This window comes from Mesoplodon densirostris, chromosome 9, assembly GCF_025265405.1.
Source record: "Mesoplodon densirostris isolate mMesDen1 chromosome 9, mMesDen1 primary haplotype, whole genome shotgun sequence".
Lineage (NCBI taxonomy): Eukaryota > Metazoa > Chordata > Mammalia > Artiodactyla > Ziphiidae > Mesoplodon > Mesoplodon densirostris.
The window spans coordinates 62,940,298-62,963,815 of record NC_082669.1 but is presented as its reverse complement, the minus strand read 5'-3'; the positions used below and the strand labels follow the sequence as shown (position 1 = coordinate 62,963,815).

The 23,518-nt window shown below is 42.4% G+C and overlaps 1 protein-coding gene and 1 long non-coding RNA gene across 3 annotated transcripts in view; one reads left to right on the top strand and one right to left on the bottom strand.

Annotated features, from left to right (window-relative positions):
• Positions 1 to 630: 630 nt before the first annotated feature.
• LOC132496244 (uncharacterized) overlaps positions 631 to 23,518 on the bottom strand; it is an 84,995-nt gene continuing 62,107 nt past the window's right edge. For both annotated transcript variants that reach the window (XR_009533381.1, XR_009533382.1), the window contains one exon: positions 631 to 1,837. This is a non-coding gene — a long non-coding RNA (uncharacterized LOC132496244). The remainder of the gene's footprint in view (positions 1,838 to 23,518) is intronic.
• On the top strand, positions 16,493 to 19,789 carry NPVF (neuropeptide VF precursor). Its single transcript, XM_060108678.1, has 3 exons — positions 16,493 to 16,630; positions 17,806 to 18,212; positions 19,738 to 19,789. The coding sequence occupies exons 1-3, from the start codon at positions 16,493 to 16,495 to the stop codon at positions 19,787 to 19,789; spliced, it is 597 nt and encodes a 198-aa protein (XP_059964661.1).

Below are 23,518 nucleotides of genomic sequence, written 5' to 3'. Positions count from 1 at the left end.
TGGTCTGGGAAAATCCCACATGCCACGGAGCAACTAAGCCCGTGCACCACAACTACTGAGCCTGTGCTCTAGAGCCCAAGGGCTCCTAGAGCCTGTGCTCCACAAGAGAAGCCACCACAATGAGAAGCCTGTGCAACGCAACGAAGAGTAGCCCCGGCTAGATGCAACTAGAGAAAGCCCACGTGCAGCAACGAAGACCCAACGCAGCCAAAAAATAAAAAATAAAAAATCGAGGGGGCCCAGTTTATGAACACCTCCACTAGGCCAGCATTTCCAAATGTGTTTATAGATCTTATTTGAAAAAAGGGATTTCATGATCAAAAGAAAGTTAGGAATGCTAGAGTCTACCCATTAAATAATTTTTACAGCAGGACTTCTCAGAACCTTTACACCCCAAAATGGATACCAACTAAATACATGAAATGATACCCCAAATGTTGACATTGGTTACTCTATGAGCGGAGAACTGGAATAGGAAGAAACCAATGCACATCACAAATTTAAAGACATAGTGCAGTGATTCCAGGCTTAAGGAAAGCCCCCTCTTCCTTATAGAACTTGAGGGTCTACTTGTCTGTGTACACAATTTATGTCTGTATTCATAGTACTTATGAATTTATTTTCATGCGTGTTTTGGGCTAAGGTAAGAAAAGGTAATTATATGCTCCACTAATGAATATTCGAATTTCTGCTGAAAAAAGCAGCAGATGAATCTTAACATTTATTATTACTGGCATTTATTATATTGGTATCAACACTGCAATCATTCTCATTCCAAAAAGACTGTCATTGTCTTATAGGATTCTAGAGAGACTCAGCCACCATTTTGTGGGGTGTCAGTGTTAGAAGACTAGGAAACCCAGAGTAAGATGAACAATACACATGCATATGGTTGATAATTATGATAATTATGTACTAGATAACTAAATCAAATAGCAGCCCAGAAATCACTTTTTTCCTTGTATAATGATCAACAAATAGATTAAGAATCAGATCTTCCCTTCATACTCACTGCGTGTATGAAATAGTATGTGTTGAATTATGCTTTTTCTATTTGTGAAGAAAAGTACGATGGAAGTATATTTTAAGGAACACTAAATATTAATAAAAAGGGGAAAATGCAAATGGTCTAGATGACGTAATTAAAGATGGATGACCCGGTGGGTCACTATTCCTGTGAACAAAACTTCAGAAACTGCAGGTAAAGAAAGACTTCAAGTCTCCCACATGACACTATTTAAAGCATGTGCTGCCTGTATAATAGGCTGGAAAGGGACTATTCATTTGATGAAGGGAGACTTAGATCTATGACTTACATTATCATGATGAATCCTATATTAATATTAAAGTTCTATCCATCACATTGGAAATTTCCCTAGAGGGTTTTTAACATTTCCCTGGTGACTGCCTTAATATGTAAATCAATGCCATCCTGAGAGGCCAGAGCAGAATCTCTGCTTATAACTTTTTCTACATTACATTTTTTCCCACTTTATTTCTATGCAAATTGAGTCCTTTTTAGTTTTAGGAAAAAGTTGCCCTCCTTCAGATAATCCGAATTCATACTGCTCTCACAAATGCTCTCATTCAGCCATTCCATACGGTCTCCTATTTCCCTTTTCTTTGCTGATAGTAAAATTAGCAGCAGTAAGAGGTCTTCTCTGTAGGCTTAGGAAACCTGACTCAAGCTGTTAGTACAAGCAATAAATGCTGGCCAGCTTCTGTTTTGTAGCCTGTAAAATGTTGGATACTGTAGTTCAGATTCTTTGGTCAGTGGCCACAGTCTTCAAAGGTCACATTTCATCACAATCACTTCAGCAACTGCTGTTCAACATGCCTGTCCAAAGAGAGAGAGAGGGTGATGCAATCAGATCACGTGGGAAAGGAGTTAGTCTCTCGGTACTAATTTGCAGTGTATTAGGAACAACGCTGCCCCAGGTTCTCAGGTGTAACAATAAGCTCGGGATCTCCTTGACCCTAATTACAAGACGCTCCAAGTTGAACTGCATTTGAGATTTGGAGTGGGAGTGAAGGAGGAGAACAGGCCAAGAATCATTCGCTAGGCCTGATTCCTTCTTCTGTGCCAGAAAGAAAACCTAGAAGATAAAAATCCATCTTCTGCCAACCTTCCAGTTATGCTCTCCTCTCTCCCAGGCTGCACCCCACCTTCTCTTCCTCCAGCCCACAGTGAACTCTAGAAGATAGTAAGAATAATAGCAGCAGTGGTAGCAGCAACTAGTACGCAACCCTTTGGGGGAAATTTCTAGGCTGATGACTCAGCCAGCCCTGCAGAGCATTTGCTCAACTTTTTCTCCAAATGGGCTGGTCAGAACCTTTGACTGGACCACTGAACAGAGAACACGTGGACACTGAGTGGCTACCCTTCACCCCACAGTTTAATTTTGTTCCAGACGTAGCCAACCGACAGCACCCTCCCCAACTCCCTTTTCACAATTTACACCTCAGAATGCTTCCCAGAGGAGGGTGTACACCCTCTGCCCAGGCTCTCTCCCGAGGGAGAGGGGTCACCATAACTCAGAGGATCCTGAACTCTCTTTACTGTTATGTAGTTAGAGAAGAGGGTTGTGGAACCAAACAGTCAGCCTCTTAGATGGAGAGCATCTACTGCCAGCAAGGGAAGGGAGAAATTACCTGGCAGATTTTTCACTTGAAAAACTGTATAAATTTTTAAATCTTACTCTTTCAGAATGAGCCATAAATGGGTCAAATGATACAGAATAGTAAAATGGATGTGATATGAATTCTTTATAATTATGGAAATGGCAGCTTCCTTATTGGTTATGAGTCACGTAACATGTAATCCCCGTCTTGGGTTATTAATAATGGATACACAGTTATCAAATTGTTTTAATGAACACTTCTGAAATACTTTCTGTCACTAAAAGCAAATATTTTATTGTAGACAGATATGGTTGTAGGATTGAACTAGGATATCCCATTATTACTACTTCTAATTTAGTGTAAATACTGTCAAAAAAAATGACAGAGAACAATGAAGCTAATTACCAAAAGAATATATGCCTATATTTGGAATTATACACAAGAGTCTTATTTTTACTATCTCCAAAATAAACACTCCTTGCTGATCTCTACGTAGTTCATTATATAAGGAGAGGAAATTTTGGAGTGTTTCCAAGGAAGACTACCCAAGGATCAGGCAAAGAATGGTAAATCTGCCTAACTTAATAGAAAAATAAACTTTCTTGCTCAGAGGGCAATGAACCATTCTACTGTGGGTCACAGAACTCACCTGACCTTAGTAAACTCAGTGCAAAGAAATGAAACAAGCCAGTATCACATAGCAGCATAAAGGGTGTGAAACATTTAGGAAAGAGGACCATTTAGGGACCAAACCACCTGGTCCTGAAATTCTCAGGACAGTACTTCATATCTGGTGCTGAGCATAATGCTGGAATCAGGAGTGCCTCCAAATGCCAAAGAGGAACACTTGAGCCAGGGCTCTCACCTGCCAGGGGAGAAAGGGAATCTTACAGGCTCTCGAAGTTGGCACCGCTTTTCATGGATATATGGAGAAATAGCTGGGAATTGTGCCCTCGGCTGCTCCTGGGGAAGGAAGATCTCGAATTTATTTTATTTTGTTTTGTTTTTATCATCAAAGCCCCACACGAGCCACAAAAATATCACACAAGAACACCTGCTTGCAAAAACAAAGATCCAGATGGCACCTATGAAAGCACTGTCTGCTGGTATCACGGGGCTAGGATAAAGACCTCCTCAGCACCTTTAGAGAAAAACAGAAATAGCCACACCATCACAGGATGGTTAAGATGCCCTTTGACTGCATGTCAGAACTAGTTTTTTGTCAGCTTGGGAAGTAGTTTTCCTCTGCAAAGTGAATTGGATTTAGGGAGAGAAGAGTCCAGATTCTCCCTTATACTCTGTCTTTCCTGCTCTTTTGAACACCTACTGTACTGTCTTCCCAGTAGCACCACCCACCCCCAGCTCTTCCACAGGTTTGCAATTGGATCTTCTATGTTAGTGCAGTGTGACCCACCCTGGCCACAAATGACTGGTTCAGGATGGGGTAACTTATCTAGACCGGGCCAATCATAATCTTTCCCTGGCATGTTGAATCTGGAACTCAGACAAGGCAGTTTCTCATAGGGTGGCTGAAAGTGAGGATGTGTAAACTCAGAAGTTTTTGGCAAACAGATAGAGAAGCAGAGAGATCAAGACAGCGGTAGGAAGGAATAATGAAGCTGATGCACAGAGAGAAGAAACGAGGATGCAGGAGAAAGTCCTGATGGTGATTTGAGTCCTAGGCTCCAGACATTCTATAGGCCACAGTCTCATTCATAAGACATCCCAGTATCCTTATAATAAATTCCCCATTTTGTTTAAACACATTAGCAATTTTAGTAATATGCAGCAAAGGATTTGAGTAATCTCTCAGGTAAAGGACAGCCTAGTTTTGCCGCTGTCCTCAATAATGAAGGCCTCAACTACAAAACAGTTACACAAACAGGAAACCACTCAGGAGACAGGGAGGTCCAAAGTGAGCCCACAGTGAGTTTTCTCCTATTCTATCTCTCACCATGCCCTGCTTAGCCTGTGTAACAGGGACTGCCTAGGATTATAGGACTCCTTCCCCCCTGGATTTTTTTTTTTTTTTTTTTTTTTTTTTGCGGTACACGGGCCTCTAACTGTTGTGGCCTCTCCCGTTGCGGAGCACAGGCTCCGGACGCGCAGACTCAGTGGCCATGGCTCACGAGCCCAGCCGCTCCGCAGCATGTGGGATCTTCCCAGACCGGGGCACGAACCCGAGTCCCCTGCATCGGCAGGCGGACTCTCAACCACTGCGCCACCAGGGAAGCACCCCCCGCCTGGATATTTTAATCCAAATGAGATCAGGTCAAGATATTCATTAAGGAAAGTTTTAAAGAGATAAATTTAAATAAACTTCAGCCTAAAGTAATGAAAACATAGGAAGGGCGATTCTACTGCTCTTGACGTAGAGGTTGGGGAATGGGGCACAGATAGAGGAGGCATTTGCTGGAAGATCCACACTGATGCTTCTAGACCATGGATCATTGGCTACTGCTATCATTAAATCAGAAGGGGCTCCACCAGGGCCCATCAGCCAAAGCCCACTATTCTTAAATTGCTCTGGGTCATTCAAGCCTGCATTTATAATTGGCTCTATTGTCCCTAGAGATGGTATGCCTGCTTGTGCATCTAAATATATTCTGAAACCTTTACTAGCTTTGTCTATTTTCTTTACTATAGGTACTCAAAAAAGAAATATCTGATTTCTTAAGTTCACCTGGTACAAAACCCAGTTTAGAATTAACTCCAGTTGATATTTAATAGGATTAGGTTAACACTTATTTAGTTCATTTAACCTCCATAAGTACAGAATTTTCTGCCTAGATCTCACCTTTTACAATGAGATTACCAGAAAATCTTCTCCTTTAATTAAATTTATACCCAAAGTCACTGTAGGTTTAAAAGTATGTTTTTAAGTGCCCCTCCAAATACAACTATTTTGGCCGAGGGTTTTTCTATTTGCTTTGCTCAGAATTGGTTGCATTTTATATGTCATGGACCTGACTGAGTTTAGCCAGCAAAACTGCCATGCTGTAATTCCTGGCTATGTCATGGACACATCCCTTTGAGGGTCCAATAAAACCAGTGTTGAAGAGAAGTGTAACCCCCTTCTCAGTGATGAAGTCCAGCCAGTGTAATCCCGGGGCCCACTGGTATGAGGTACTCACATGAGCTCAGACCTAGAGCAAAGAGGCAGGAAGTACGGCCAAAGCCAAAGGACTGGTAACTGAAAAGAATAAAGTCCAAATGCCCGTGTGTTAGTGCAAGTGTGGTCAGAGCCAGGCCAGCTTCTACTCAGAACCAAGGCAATTGCATGGCTCCTGCAGACCTCGTGGGGGCTCTCACCAAGAGCCCACAGGAGCACAGAAACCACGTGACCCCCCATCAGGAAGACAAAATAAACAAACAACAACCCATTCGTACGCATATTTCAATTCACCCCCTTTTCATTTTTTACCATCAGAAATGAAAGAGCATCTAGGAGGGTCCATTTGAATGATGATGCTAATTTTTATTGGTCACCCATCTGTCCTTATTCCTCTGTTTGAGATGAGAAACAGTTGTCTTTTTAAATACCCTCCAAAACCCACATCGGTGTAGGTTTAAGCGACAGATTTCCTCCCCAGTGAAGGTGTGGCCAGGATAGTGGAAAAAGTCAGCCTAAGGATTAGGCTAGGTCCTTCCTAAGCTATTCAAAGTCTCACACTTTCTTTATATTAAAACAAATTATTATTTGAAGAACACATTCCACATTTTGGAGCAGAATCCTTCAAAACAAAGATAAAACAAAAAAACCCAAGATATTGAAAAAGCACACACTTTGTAAGAAACTAAATTCTTCTGCTCAGGCTAGAAAAACAAGATGGCTGCTTGCTTATTTTAAAAATATCAAAAGACAAGATTGGCCAAAAACAGAGAAAAAAAGAAATCTCAGTAAAGGTCTTGGTTTCCATTACCTATATTTGTATAAATGCTATGTGTTGTTTTAACTAAACATCTGGCCTTTGTCCCTCATGTAGAGAATTCGTAGTTTTCTTGACACTTTGGCAAGAGGTACCACAACCCCCTGCCAGGCTAGTAAAAATCACACATTTTTCCTGCAAGGGAAAAAATATCAATAAAAATGAAATGTTATAAAACATAAAAGCTCGAGTTGGAAGGCCTTGCTGAGGAGAGTTTGCTTCCTAATCAGCCTTGCACAATTGCTTTAAATTTTTTTTAAACAGTACCACACCATATTGTTTGAAAGATCTAATACTGATACTGCAAGTTTGTTCAATGTATTGCTCTAAAATACATCCTTTAGATATAGCAACCTTGCCATTTAATCAACCTTCTAGAATAAATCATGTGAATTAATTTTTATAAATATTTAATGTCTATTCTTGTATTCTACAATTTGACTCTTTAAGTTATTTCAACCAGAATTGAATTTCAACTGCTTTTACTACATAAAGGAATAATCTTTGTCTCACATTCACATCGGCACCTTCCAAGGCCCTGGCATTGTAATCTGTCATCGTAAATACAACCCTGCTACCAAAATATGACAAGCTCATTATAACAAGCCACTCATAAATCTTGAAACAAAGGCACCACCACACATTTTAAAAATAATAATTTTACACAATTTGCATAGGGATATTTTTGTTTGGAACCAAGGCAGGTATTTCTTTCTCTTTGCACACATAATACTGAAATAAATTATACAGTAATACCACCACCCACCTCTAAAGAGGGCCAGATATTAGTTAACAAATGGTTGCAAAATACTTTGCAAAGATGAAATGCAAAATAAGACTATAATGGCCATCAATTCTTCTGCATAGCATAACAATTGGATTATGCTTAGAGAGAAAGGAAGAAATAAACAGTGTAAAAAGGCAAGTGCCTGGAAAGTAAATGGCTGGGTTAAGGGTAAGAAGGGCTCTATAATGAGGTTCCTCTGGATATTAAAATTCATCACCTCTTTGGTAGATCTTGCCATGGCCTCAGGGGGCCTGGATCAATGTGTGGAGTGAGCTGGCCCTTCTATATAAAGATTTAAATAAAAACATACAGCCCATGGCACAAAAACAGTCTCCTATTTGAAATGTTTTCTAGGAGTTCAGATAAACCAGAGCCTTACAAAGTCCTAAACCCAAAACAAGTCAGCTCACTTCCTGATTGATGGAAATGATTTGTCCCCAACTCTAACTGCCTGCCAGAGGTTAGGGTGCAGCTAGTCAGTGTGGACAAATAATAAGCAATCAGAGAACCCTTTTCTGTGCTCAGCCAGTGGGCCTAAGAAGTCTGCCTAGTGAGAGACCCTGAAGCATCATCAGGAAGCCCTCCTTGGGGCTGTGCAGTCCCCTTTCACACCCTTCCTCGTGTTTTGGCCCATCAACACAGCAGGATCTATCAGGACATATTGAACTTATCAAGCTGCATGCTCCACTACAACAGAATAAACCTAAATTCACATTTCAACCTACCTATCCCTGACTGTCCATGTAGAGGTCTCAGTCTGGGAAAGCCCTCGATGCAAATCCTCAGCAAGAGAATGTTAAGATATTATGGTTTCAGAATAAGCCACAAACTTAAGGTCTAAAAATATATAAGTCTCGGGCTTCCCTGGTGGCGCAGTGGTTGAGAGTCCTCCTGCCAATGCAGGGGACACGGGTTCGTGCCCCGGTCCGGGAAGATCCTACATGCCGCAGAGCGGCTGGGCCCGTGGGCCATGGCCTCTGAGCCTGCATGTCCGGAGCCTGTGCTCCACAACGAGAGAGGCCACAACAGTGAGAGGCTCACATGCCGCAAAAAAATAAAAATAAAAATAAAAAATAAATAAAAATATATAAGTCTCAGTAAAGAGAAAACTCTGGTCGGTGGCCAAAACAGGGAAAAATAATTAACAAGCAACTTCAGTTTTAACTCCTATTCCCAATACTAATAAAAAATTTATTCATTTATTTAGAAATAAAATTTTCTGAGCATCTGTGAGATAGACAATAGAAATACTCCTATGATCTGCATAAGCAAGGTCCTACCCTCACACAATTTACAGAGCAGCAGAAGAGGAGACAAGAAACAGTGCAAGTCAGTGAAAGGAGCCATTGACGGAACACGAAATCAGAAGAGTCTTCTCCCAATGTAGGATGCCTCAGCTGAGACCCAAACAATGAATCGGTGTAAGAAGGACAAAGGGGAGTGGATACATACCCCATGCACAGGAAAATCCTGGGCAGAGGCCTGGAGGCAAGAGAAGCCTCATCCATTTGGAAGAACAGAAAGAAGTTAGTCATAAAACAGAGTTGGTAGGGAGTGGTGAGAGAGAATGCTGGAGAAATAAGCAGAGAACAGGTCCTAAAGAGTGGGCTTAGGGATTCCGAGGGAAGTGGGAGACCATTGGAAGATATTAAGGAAGAAATCATAAATATATTGTATTATGAAAATTTTTCTGATTGTGTGGTGGAGGAAGAACTGGAGAGGACAAAGACAAAGGTCTAGGCAAGAGAAAACGATGAACTGAGTAAAAGCAATGGGGATGGAGACAAATGAACAGCTGTAAGAGCTATCTAGAAGTTATAACAGGCTTGATTGGGCAGACCAGCATAGGGAGTAAGTGTTCAGATTGCTTGCATTCAAATCCTGGATCTGCCACCTATAGGGAAAGTTACTTACTCTTTCTGTGTCTTAGTTTCCCTTTCCGTAGAATAGGAACAATAATGGTACCTGCTCATGGGATTATCATGAAAGATAAAGAAGCTAATTCACAAAGTGCTTAACAGCACTTTAACAGAACAGTTCCTGGCACGTGACAAGTGGTCAAAAAATATAGGCCATTATTATTGAGTTCAGTAGCTCAAAACTAGAAACAACACAATTAACTGTAGACTGTGATATGGAAGACAAGGAGAGGAAATAGTCAAAGATCTCACAAAGGATTTTAGCTTGGATAAATGGGTGGATGATAGTAACTGTGCCAGTTATCTACTGCCTCTCAGCGCCAAATCCACCCTTTATTCCTTCACTGATAATGGAGATGGACCCAGTAAGCATTTCCCCTTTGCAGCTGGCACAATTTTAAGCTTTGTCAGTAGAAGGCACCAGAGGGATACTGCAGGAGGAAGGGACTTCTCTTCCTGGTTCAGGTTTGCTTCTTTGCACTCCTACACATGGCTGCCAGCAATCCATATAGGGGACATCCATTAGCACTCACCTCCATCGAGCTTCAGTGGCAGATTCTCAGTAAGTCTCAGGAATATCTCAGAAGTTGCCTCCCCAGCACTGGCCCATCTGCACCGCAGAAGCATGTCTCACACCTGTGATTATGGACAAGGCTCTAGCCTGGGGTGACCCAGCAGACTTCTCTACTATCCACACCATCTCCAATACAGGCTGAATCCCAGTCAGTTTGTCCTTCCCTTGGATACTCTCCCTTGGCCCTTGAGTATTCTTTACCCCTTTATAGCTAATCTCCTGTTATAACTAGTAATTTCCTATATTAACCATTTCCTATTCAAATTACTGTGTGTTTTCTGTCTTCTGATTGGACCCTGACCAATACAGTAACTATTCATTGAAATGGAAAACAGGAGGAGAGACAGGTATTGAACGGATAAATTCCATTTTGGACATACTGGACTTGAGATGCTTGTGGGACATCCCAACAGCACTGTCTGGTAGGAAGCTAAGTATCTGGGGTTTCCAAAGCTCAGAAGTGTCCAGGATGGAGAGAAAAGCCTAGAAGGGAGTAGCCTTAAGTTCTCTAAAGTCTTAGTAAACGAAGCATGTGTGGAAATGCCACACGTCAGGGAGATAGATTTTATTTTTGTATGCTCATATGTCTCATCAAGAATCCCTAAATGTGCTATGTATATGGCAGCACATTTCATCAAAAGATTTATGGTGATTTCGTATTGTGTATGTTAGGTAATGTTCTCTTATACCTGTTAACATTTTCAAAGCTAACGGAAGATGTAGTTGAAAAGAGCCAAGCCCTATATTAATGAGATTAGAACTCTAATTACACTCTAAACTTGGAAGTTTAAACCCAGTCGAGGCAAGGGAGTAATTAGTCACATCAGCTACTCTGGATACTGACTGCAGTCAGAAAAATTAATTGATGTGCCAAAACCCTAAGTAGCAGCACTGAAAACTGGTGAACTGCTAAAGTTTGAAACAACTACATACAAGCATGTTTTGAAAGAGACCCAGGCTGATCCATTCCACTTTTTCCAGAGTCTGAACTCAGCCAACATAACTTGCTCCTTGCTTCACCCATTTCTCAAAAGTTTGGATCTACTGACCACAATAAACAGGAAGTTCCATCGGAAGAGAAATGTATTAAGTCCTCAGGGAAATTAAACCCAAATGATCCAATAACAACATTACAAAATTAACATTAGACTATGAATTGAATTAACTGCCTCCTGCTGCGGGGATGCCTGGCTACCAGAGTCCAAAATAAATGAGACCAGTGATGTCAACTGCCTTAAGAGAGGCCCCAGGCAAGTGTGACCTTGGGGTACCCAAGAGTTTACCCACAATTGTTTTTCAACTTTCTGATTTATTCTGTAGATCTTTAATAGAGAGAAAGGTCTTCACTTCTGCCCATCTCATACCTCAAATTATGGTAGGTTGGTGAGAGAAGCTAGAGGTGGTACAATTCTTGACATAAAAGGTGCAATTTTATGACTTGCTCTTTTGTGAATTCACCTCTAAGTGCCTGTATCTAGAAGTAGCTGGAGTGTTAGAAATCAATCAGTGCAAGGTCTTTTTCTCCTGAGAGGGTTGAATGGAGAGGTGGGAACAAGTAATGATTTCTCTAGAACCTAGGCAGTCTAGTGATAAAGGAGGTCTTTAAGAATACCAGTTAGGGACTTCCCCGCTGGCACAGCGGTTAAGAATCCGCCTGCCAATGCAGGGGACATGGGTTCGAGCCCTGGTCTGGGAAGATCCTACATGCTGCGGAGCAACAAAGCCTGTGCACCACAACTACTGAGGCTGCGCTCTAGAGCCCGTGAGCCACAACTACTGAGCCCGCGCGCCTAGAGCCTGTGCTCCACGACAAGAGAAGCCACCAAAATGAGAAGCCCACGCACCACAACCAAGAGTAGCCCCCGCTCGCCACAACTAGAGAAAGACCAGGTGTAGCAACAAAGATGCAAGGCAGCTAAATAAATAAATAAGCAAATAAATAAGTAAACAGAATACCAGTCAGCTGCTCCAAAAGAGACCTGCTTTGGCATTTCAGTAAATAAGCATTTATTTCTGTAAATTCTTTTCTTAATCCATGATGTCCGTGTGCCTGTGGCAATGCGAGATTACCTGTTGTGGTCCAAGCGCAGGTTGGAAAAGAATTTCCAGACACAAGGCAGAATGTAAGGAAGACAGAGTTTATTAAAGAGAAGGGTCACTGCAAGAGCAGCGGGCCGACTTCCTGGTAGCCAGGGAAAGTCGACCCCCTTTGTGGGCTAGTAGTCAACTTTTATAGCCTCAAGACAAAGAAAATTCCTGCTGGCAGGATGGCATTAGGTGATTGGTCAGGATGCTATAAGGTTGCTACATGGTGAATATTTTACCTGATATGGAGTCGGGGGGCTGTCCAGTTTAGATCAGGAGAGCCCATGGCAACAGTTGCTATGGAGGATTGGTTAATTCCAGAGTTTTTGTCCTGTGTCCTTGATGTAGGGTGTCCTTGATGCAGGACTCCACATTCTCCCCTTTTTATTTATGGGACAAATCTTTGGCCCCTTAACACCCCATTCATGACTGTCTATTTACCTATCCCCATCTCCAGCCAGAGGAACCCAGGTTAATGGGGAAAGGGGCGATGACCGTTCCTAGCTTCTTCCTGCTGGACAGGGGCGTCACAGGGGTCCTGGGTTCCCGATGCCTGCTCTCTGTCAGGGTGTATTTACGGAGGGAGATGAGAGCCCACGGAATGATAAGGCGGCTTGCTCCAACGTAGTTCAAGTGCCAGTTGGCTGGTATCCTTGCTGTAGCACCATCTGGAATTGAATCTTTTGAACCTGTTGGGAGATGAACTTAGATAATGTGTTCATATGCAGGGGCCAAACAAAACAAAGGCTATCAGTATTAATGGTCCCAACAAGGGAAATAGCCATGTCCATATCTGGATCCCCATAGAGGAGAGGAGGCTGGAAAGCCAGCTGGGGCCTTGTTCTGCTCTCTCTTTTAAATCTTCTGTTAATTTGATCTTTTTCTTTAGACTCTGAAGGTCTTCTTCAACCTGGCCGGAGGTATGAACATAGAAGCAGCCTGTCTCATTTAGTAGGGCACAGACACCTCCTGCCTCAGCTGTTATAACATTAAGGGCCGTCCTATTTTGTAAAAGCACCTTGGCCAGAGAGCCTAGGTTCTCTCTGACTGCTGTTCCTCAATGGCTGCTACTGTAGCATTCCAAGATTCCTAGACCATGATGGTGAGATGGCGAACGCTCCTCTCTAAGAGGGGTATGCCTGCAAACCAAAGAGCCCTCTAAAGACGCTGTGTATTATTTCAGGCAGATCAAGAACTGGGTTATCATAAGCATGTCCCCCCAATCAGGGGTTCATTTTTGTCTCTCCCAGACAGGTCTGAAGGCCTCCTCGAGGAAGGACCCAAGGTTGGGAATGACTCCAAAGGAAGCTAAATCCTTTGTAGTCATAATGTTCACCTCTGGGACCACCACAGTAATTGTGCAGGAGCCCCTCCAAAGTGTGAGAAGATCCATACAGACGCTGTTACTGCATAGAAATGAAAATCTGGTGCACCTCAAGGATACCCCTGTTGTGGGTCCCCAGAGCCAGGCCCTGACGTTTTGGGAGTTTTCCTCTGGAAATAGACTGGGGTCCCATGGCCTAGGATTACATTGGGAAGGCCAAACACCAAGGAAATAATCATCTATACATAAAGGGGAGAAGCCAGGCTCTGACTGATTATGAGTGTGATGGGGGGATTGGCATAACAAATTTCTAAATATTAGTTGAATTACGTTATATTTTGGAGGAAAGTCTTGTCGGGAGGTTAAACTAAGTAAGTGTCGGGTGGTCACACCGATCCCCACATATTTAGTTCCCAGGGCCGAGCAATTTATGGGTATATGGTCTTCATTAATGTATTTCTTAGTCTCATTTTTCCTTGAATTTCCCCAATACAAAGTGAAATGACCCTCATGTACCACATATTTATTTTCCTCTGACCAGGGATTCCACTCCAGGCTAGTCTGATTAAAATTGAGGGTGTAGTTACAAAGAGAGTCATTTAGCTAGCCCAAAATGGGTCCCCATCCATCCAGGTTTTGGAAACACAGCTGTGACTCATCTGCCCGAGCTTGGGCTAATGCCCATACCCTGTTTTTCTCTTCATGAGTACAAGTGGTCAGGACTATGTGAATGGCTTGCCAGGTCAGGTCAAAGGCTACAGTGAGGGCCTGAAATTCCTTAATAAAAGTGGTAGGATCCTGACTGAAGGAACCTAACTTGTTTTGAATTTGGGAAAATGTCAGACATGGGAAAGGGAACATGGACTCTTATAATGTCCATGTCTCCATTTGCTACTTCCCTTAGGGGAAGCATATTAGAACCTGTTTCCTTGATCTTGTGTGGGGAGAGGGGGCTTTCGCCCCGATAAGGGGGTGCCTGTTGGGGAGCTGTGGGTTGAGGCGGGGGCGGGGGCTGAAGCAAAGGGGGACAGGAAAGGTCAAGTAGAGGGTCGTCTAGGAGATCTGCTGGAGAAGGAGACAGAGGGGGTCGGGGGGATAAGGCGGCAACAGAAAGACACATGCAGCATGAGTCCCTCAGATCCGGATTCTGACTAAGGGCCATAAAGGTCTGGACATAAGGAACCTCTGAGTCCTTTCCTTGTTTCCGGCAAAAGAGATCAAGTTGGAGGCTCGTGTTATAATTTAGTGTGCCATTCAGAGGCCACCGTTCTTGGTTCCCCAGTTTAAACTGGGGCCAAGCCATGTTACAAAAGAAAATGAGCCTCTTCTTTTTGAGATTTTCAGGGTCAAATTTTTCCAGTTTCTAAGGATACAGCCGAGAGGTGAGTCTGAGGGAGGCGCCCAAGACGTACCAGAACCCATTCTTAGCCTGTATGCCGTAGAACGGGAGTCCTGAGAGTCACCGGCTGACAGAAAGGCATTCCCTTTGTCCCAGTGATCTCTCCGCGCGACTAAGGCACAAAATGGGCCGACTGTACTGAAAATCACATCTTGACCGTGAGAGGTGACCCCTGAGCGTGTGGCTAAGGCACAAACCATGAAACTGAGGTACGAACCATGCGACTAAGGCACCATGCGACTTGGGCAGGGAAAGAAAGAAAGGAGAGATTCCTGGGACCAGGATGGCTCAGAGGCAACACCTAGGCTCCTGTAAGTCAATCCAGACCGAGAAAAAGATGAAAGTAACAGAGAAGACAGGCTGAGGAATCTGCCTTGTAGTCCTGCTGGGAAGGCAGCGGCCAAGGGGAGGGGGCTCAGTGTTTTGCTTGAACCAATGTGTGCCTCACGGTACATGGAAGTTGTCTTGCTGGGGGCAGACGCACTAACAGCCTGGTCTGTTCCGTCACCCCCTTATCCTTTCACGGGAGTCTTCAAGCGGCAGGAGCCCTAATGGCTCTTAAATGCCTGACCCGTGCCGGCACAATATCAATCGGCCTAGTCCTCAGTCAGAAGGAAGACAGAGGGACCCTCACCTGCTCTGGGCGGCAGTTACTGGGGTGAAGTGAGCCATGGAGACTTCGGAACACACCAGGGTGTAGCCCTGGCCAGAGTCCTCTGTTGCTTCCATGGCAACTTGCCTGTTCACAGAGGGTCCCAAGACATGAGGAGAGGAGGTTGGGCAGGAGATCCCCCCAAGAGATGTCCCTGTACGGGCCACCGAATGTTGGTGCTGCCAATACAGCGGGCCGACTTCCTGGTAGACCAGGGAGAGCCGACTGGCTGTATCTGTAGCGCCCATCACTAACTCTGCTCTTTGTCCTCAATAAACTCACTCTTTTCTAAAATACTTCGTGTCTGGAAATTCTTCTTCCAACCCGTGCACGGACCACAACATTACCTAAATAATATGGGCCAGGGGAGCAACAAAATTAGCCTGTGCGTGATTTACCAATCCTCTGCCAGGGTTCTTAAGGGGTTTGAGGTGGAAGGTAGGATGCGGCATCATCATAGAAATAAAATCCCGGTGATTTATACAGTTTTGCCAAATAAGGCCCACAGGGCAAATACAAAAAGCCTTGAGCTGCCTCCAGCTTCTCCTGAGACAGCCAGTTTGTCAAAATGCCAATCGCTGGGTCTTATGCACACCCTTCACGTTACAGTTGACATTTACTCCTGAAGCTTTTTAATAACCAAACAGCATTTTACAAGAAGTTAATTAATGGCATTTTATTTGTGTCTTATGTGATTTGGAATTCTTTTCACACTTGTAATTTTGTCTGACATTTTGAAAATACTATGCCTAACTCTTTTGTGTGAAAAAAACCACTTTTTTTAAACAGAGCTATCATGTATTGAATACTTTTTTTTCCTTCTCCCAAGAATTGACGTAAACACCAAAAAGAAAATACTTCTTGTTTGCGCTCAGAGAAATGAAGCATTCTGTTTGGAATCTTAATGACGATGGCACCAAACTTATCTAATTAAATGCTCCTTCATAATGAAGAAAATTATTTTCAAAGTTAATGAATTTGCAAGCAGAAACATTGCTGTCCTCCTAGAATGAATTACCCACATTCCTTACATACATATTTCAGTTAAACACTAATTAATGTTGGTGCTTAAAACACGTGGGATTGAGTTCGCTGTGAAAGTGAACTTTCCTTTGTTTTTGGACAGGATAAAAAGACCACAATTTCCCTTCATGTAGACATCGGGCTGCACATGTAAACTTAATTCTAGATTTTGGACAAAATGGAAATTATTTCATCAAAACAATTCATTTTACTGACTTTAGCCACTTCAAGCTTATTAACATCAAACATCTTCTGTTCAGATGAATCAGTGATGCCCAATCTTCACAGCAAAAAGAATTATGACAAATATTCTAAGGTAAGTTTTTTAACTCTATCTAACATGACTAGCATAAGCTACTGAACATTTGTCCTGAGTCCAGTGCTTTTGTAAACAGTAAGGAAGAAGTTTGTGTTTTGTTTTTTGTCACACTTCAGCCTTCCCATGGCAGCGTATGGCTCTAACTTGTATTTGGTAGCACACAGCCTGGCCTCTCATGACCATTTTAGTGCAGAGTTTGATACTTTGCAAGCATAAGGCGCATTAATTTTTGATTTGACTCAGAAGTGCACAGTTGTAATAAGTAGTTGCAGAAATAAGTACTGGATACATTTCAGCTGGATGTTTGAATTGTCTTTCTATATCAAAGCAAAATGTTTATCCCTAGGTGGTAGAATTCCACGTTATTTTTATTTTCTTCTCTATGCCTTTATACAATTTCCCAAATTTGCTGAAATGAGTAGGTATTACTTTTTACAATCAGAAAACAGTTATTTAAAAATCTTCATATGGACAAACTTTCATGGTAAAACTAAATCCAATTAAATATTTGCTGTATTTTAAGTGGTTGCTTTAAAGTTGGTATAGTAGTGGTGTAGTAACCCACAAACCAATCGGTGTTTTACTAATATAATTTACATACTGACAAAAATACAATCAATTTCTTGAGAAATGCTTTTAGAGTGGAACTCTGAATATGAGTAGGTAAAAAAGAAGTCTCCTCCAGCTGTACCCTAAAATATGGCTAGCATCTCTGCTTTCATGAGCCCACCACTTTGGCTTTTAAAGAGGAGGGAAACAAGAGAAATGGAGAGGCAGTGGGAGGTGTCTCTAAAAGCAAAATATAAAAATCTATGAAATATTTCATAAACAACATGAATCAAAACTGAAGGAGAATAACTGCAGTAAAATAAACTTTTGCCTCATTTCAATACTTCATTATGTTCTTGCTGCTTGAACACATTGCTGCATGCACTGTATATATTTTATTAATATTTTATAGTTGTCTTACAATAGTCCAGGGACGGTGAAACTAGATTGCTTTAAGAAGCTTAATACAAGTTATTTATTTTAAAAATTCTGCATATGAAAGCACAAACTTTGTTCATAGCTTTAACAATTCTACAGATTAAAGTCTGGATTTAACTTAATTTGGGGTTTAAATCCATTGCTTATAATAATAATGTTATTTTAATGGTTATTTCTAATTATAGCCTAGAGGAGATCTCTGCTGGGAAAAAGAAAGAAGTCTCAATTTTGAAGAGTTAAAAGACTGGGGTCCAAGAAACGTCATTAAGATGAGTACACCTGCAGTCAACAAAATGCCACCCTCAGTAGCCAACTTGCCACTGAGATTTGGGAGGACCGTGGAAGAAGAAAGAAGCACTGGGGCAATGGCCAACCCGCCTCTGAGATTTGGAAGCAATACAGAGGACAGCATCTCGAGATGTGTTCCTAATCTGCCCCAAAGGTTTGGGAGAACAACAATAGCCAAAAGTGTCACCAAGACACTGAGTGATTTGCTCCAACAATCCATGCATTCATCATCTGCCAATGGGTTACTTTACTCCGTGACCTGCCAGCCCCAAGAAATCCAGAATCCTGATCAAAAGAACCTAAGGTAAATACTTGAATACCAATTAAAAGGCATAGGCAGTTATGTAGAGCTAATCCAGAAAGTTTAAAAAGGTTTACATGTTTTCAAAAGAAGTTTCTAAGAAAGTTAAGTTTCTTGGAAGGCAAAAGGAAAAGGCACAGGGAAACAAACACCTGTAAATTGAGAGCTATAGAAGGTCAGTTATAAACATGACTACAGGTATGAAATAATGAGATAGCTTCCTCTAAGCCACATATGGGAATCCCTCTCATTACTCTACAGCCACTCACTAAGTAGTAACAGGCAATGACAGAATCGGGAATTCATGCCTATGACGTATTGTCCAACATTTGACCTCTCTAGCATAAAAGGTCCTGCATGAGGGAGTTGCCTGCAGGTACAAAGGACACCATCTCGATAACACAGGTCTCAAATTCAGAAGATCTTTTTCCTCAACTTTAAATCAAAATTTCTTTTTCCAGGATCTCATTTTATAAATAATTCCTGTTATTATAATCATTCTTTATATTGATGTGTATTTATTGAATTATCTACTAGTACAAATCAGAGCACAAGCTACCACAAGAGGTTCAAAAATTTAATAAGCTGCCTACCTATTATGTTCTAGTACAGAGCATATGTTAAAAATTTTTTTAATGTAAAATTGAACCTGACCCTTTAGTTAAGACCTGAAGGAAATAAGGAGGCAGGTTGTGACATCTTATCAGTGAGAGCTTCTCAGAGCACTCCTGATTTATTTTTACCATGGTACTTATCCTCACCTGTCATATTATATATTTAGGGTTCATCCTTTTTACTAGAATTTCAGTTCTATAAATCCCATAATTTTTGTCCATTGTCATATTCCCAATGCCTAGAACTGTCTGGCAGGTAGTAAGCCCTCAATATTTGATAGGATAAATGAAATGATATGAGAGGCACTAATAAGGTCTTACAGAAATTCAAAAAAAAAAAAGAATGTTTCTTCATGTGGGAATCCAGGGATATTTCATGAGTTGGACTTTGAATGGTGACTCTGTTTTGAACATTCAGAGACTAGAGGGAAGAGAGAGGGTATTTTCAGGCAAAGAGAGGAGTATGAGCAAAGGTGCTAAAGCAAGGTGAGCCAAGAAGAGCTGGGGCTCAGTTTAGTGAGAAGAGGAAAGAAGACAAGAAGGGTGGGGTAAGAGCAGAGGGTGCAGATATTCAGAGCCACATAAAATATTCTGAATGTTGTTTATCAGGAAAAGGAGAACCACTGATGTTTCTGCTGAGGTCCTGAGATAATGTACAGGTAGAGGTTGGCAACTAATCAGATGTTGGGAGTGGGGTGGCGATGAGGGAGAGAGATGAGTCAACTGGTAACATTGTCATTCTAAGTGCCCATGACAAATTCAGGATCCCATCAACATCTTACTCATTTCAAGTGCAACACAATTCAATTCAGGTATAATTAGGCAATTAGGATCATGACCTCCATTTGCATATGCTTTCTTGTACATGCTATTGTTGTGATGGATGAGAATATGTTGTACTGCTTACATTTTAGGAGACTGGGATTGAAGAAAATAGATGATGCAGAATTGAAACAAGAAAAATAAGAAATCTGGAGCCTGTTCCTAAAGACGACATAAAGCTGTAACCACTCTGAGGTGAAGACAACAAGGAATGAAGTCATTGCCCTCTCTTAATAGATTATCATTCACAGCAACTTTTCCTTCTCAGTACAGCTAACATATTGAAAGTTTAAAAAAATGTAAAGAATATTGTAATGTAAAGATGAAATGAAAGATGAAGTAATTTTGTCTAAATAAAAAGAGCATTGAATATACTTAAGAAGCCTCTAGTAATGGGGAGAAGAGGAGAGAGAGAGAGACTGATTTGCCACATCATTATCGTGTGAACACAGTCACACTTAAGTAAAAAATTAATAGAGGAGTAGCCTGGCAAATTTTATGATGAGTATTAAATAATTTAACAGAATAACGTGCTTGACAAATAAATGAACATGAATAATAAATTATTTGCAAATATTTTTATACACCTATTTCTGCCATTGCATCAACTGTTAGTGAATCCGTGACAGATTGAAAAATATTTTTTAAAGAAAGATAAAAGAAAAAGGCAGTTATTAGATACCTCTCTAAGTGTCTCTTCTATCTATATCTGGAAATTTGCCTTCTGGTGTGTCTCTTTTCTCCTCACTTAATATTTCAAGTTTTTGATTTGCAGAGAAAATCTAATCACACTCTTAAAACTAACAATTTATAAACACAGTACACCACCACATGAATGCACAGTGATTCAACTTCTGTCATAGAATGAGAAGTCCTTAGTCAGATATTAATCAGTTTATTGAGCAACCTCAATTCCTTAGGGTGCAAGCCAGAAATGGTATTAATTCTCGCCCATCCTGCCCCCAGCTGGGCTGTGTTGAATCTCCTTTTCCTGCTGGGTAGAGACCGCCTTAATGATACCCTGGACAGACTCTAAAACTTCCTCGTCACTTCTTGATATTAAAAAACTCAGTCAAGTCCAGCTGAAGATGGCAGCCTCATATCCAAAGCAAAGTTTCTCCTCCCCCATTGCTGGCAGGGCTGGGGGCTGGAAGGACGTGAAGTGGGAAAGGAGCAAGGCTGCTCTTTTTCTCTTTCACCCCTTTTTCACCCCCGAGGTAGGGTGGTGGCAGGGAAAACGGTAGGCCTCTGGAAAAAAATCTCCTCTCCTATCTTCTCCAGGGTGTTGGGTGGGCAAGGGAGGGGGATGGGCAGGATGGGGATGGGGAATCAAGAGTCCCTGTCTCATCCTCTCTATATAATGTTGCTTCTTCTACAAGGGAGTTCGGGAAGCACTGAGGGAACTTCACACTGCCTAGGTCAGTGACCTAAGAGACCTGGATGCTCCTTGATCTCTTCCAACCACCCTCATCCCACCTGTACTCTCCATGGCCTCTTATTGACAGAAAGAAAGGCTCAAGACAGCTACCTTCTCAGCATCCACTTCATCTATAGAAAAGGCAGATGGCCTTGTCATGCCAAGGCAGGACTGAAGCTGCTCCTCGGCTGCCCCACCACTGCCCCCATTTGTCTCCAACCTCCTTTGCCCTGCTTAGGAGGGGCGGAGGCAGATTGGCAAGCCTACTGCCTATACAAACTACCCATCAGAAATGAACTGCCAGTACCTGCTTCGTGATCCCACTCTGTACGAGTGATTTTCTAGGAACCTCTCTTGCTTGGTTTCAGGGTGAGGGGCAGCTGCACAGCCTCCTCCCAGTCAACCTCTCATACATCACTGGGAGGGGCATGGGCCACGGCAGGGGCTGATGTGGCTCTGCCATCTCTTCGTAAACCCAGAAGGGGTGTCTGGCCCCCACTATCCATGGTTTCCATTACAATGTCAAGTATTTAGAGCCTCTGTACTTCCAGATTTGGTCCCCAGTTGCCCATCCTGAGCAAAATGAAAGTATGCAACATCCTGCTGCACTAATAAATAAACAAAAAGGCCAATCAATCCCTTGATACTACATGATGCAAGGAAATTTCTTGTCGTAGAACATGGGTTCTTTACCTAAACCTTTGAAATTTATGGAAAACATTAGGTGAATAACCAGGGGTCAGCTGTCCCCTTAACCAGGTAGCTTACTCTGTTTTAGCCACTTGCCACCCCCTTCACCAGCTTCTACAAGAAATCCATTCGCATAAGGAAGTTTGCGATCTCTCTGCAGATTTGTGGGATCTCAAAGAGGCGATCACACTGCACATCATTACACTGAAAAAGTCTTGACTAGACAAGCCTCTTCTCCCAAGTCTCTCTTTACCTGGACCCCTAGCAGGGTCTCCTCCTCTTCTAACCTCTGAGGCTCACTGGGGTGGCTTTATGGGTATGTGACCCATGCAGGTGCACAGGGCCTCACATTTGGTTAAGTGCTTTATTGTCACTGCCCTGAAATTCTTAATAATTTTGAACGAGTGCTGCATTTTTCATTTTCCACTAGGCCCCACAAATTATGTAGTCTGTCCTGCTCCCCCCCATCTCAGCCCTGCTGGCTCCTCTGCCTACTCTCCCAAAATCCAGTGCCCCCTCCCCCATTTATTAATCAGAGCAGCTTTCGTTTTCTACATGAAACACAAGGGCCAGCCTGTCACACAGGCCTGAGAGGTCTACTTACATCCCACAGTGGGTAAAAAATATAACTGCACAATTCGTGAAATGTAGTCAAAATGCAACTTTTTGTGTGTGTCTCACTAATCCCTTTAAAATGTAAAGGGTGGGGAAGGAGATGCGCAGAAATCTTCCCCTGGCCCTGGATGGAAACTTGGTCAGATGCCAAGAAACTCCCTGATGCTCTTAGCTGTTCTTTGGCCTAAGTCAAAATGCACAGTCTCAATTCCATTGTAATCAACGTTTCAATCTACATTCTTTCATTCATCTTCAACACTTCCCATGTGAGGTCTGAGTTGGGGGACAGGAATGAGATCGACTTCTGCTCTCTTTTCCAACCTCAACTGCTTCGTCACTCTCTGGCTCTGTTGGACTCTTCTGGGATGGAAGAGAATTTGAGATGAGAGGCAAGGAGTTACAGAACAGTTCTTGCCAGGGTGTATGGATTCACTCTCAGGACCCAGAGGATGGTACCAGGCATCATGGCTGGCCTCAGCCCTCACCCTGGGACACGGTCTTCTAGGGGCCCTCTCGAGTAGGACTCGAAACAGCTTCTGCAAATCTCTCTTCCCTGCAGCTCATACCTGGTTACCCACAGCTCGCCCTCCACACTGGGTGTGATCCCAACATGCCTCTTCTATCTTGTTGCCCCCAGACTCTTTAGCTTTTTGACCTGGAGTTGAGCACCAATTTTTTGTTTCTCTCAACCAAATGGAACACGTTTCCTCATCGTATAGAAGATCCTCCCTGAAGAGTAATGGACTCAGTAATCCCCAGCACGTGGGCATGGGTGGGGGGCATTTGCAGTAGGGTAACAATGCTCCCCAAAGAAATCTCTTCATAAACCCAAATCTTATCCTTTCATGGTCTCCACGTGGGTGAGAAAATTGAGGACTTAGTGGAACCACTTTCCAACAATTTCCTTTAAAAAGTCTGCACATAGTGATCTGGCTTTGGAACTTTACATGTCAGATTTTGGTGTTTTGATTAAAACTTCACTTTTGATATTCTTTGCAACAAAGTTGGATCTCTACTTGTAAAGAATGCTTACAGCTGCTAAAAATGACATTGTCTCTGTGTCATTACACATATATGTGCATTTTTCTGGGGGAAGAGTTCAGAGTTCTGGGGTAAATTCTCAGTGGAGTTTGTACCCCATAAAGTTTAAG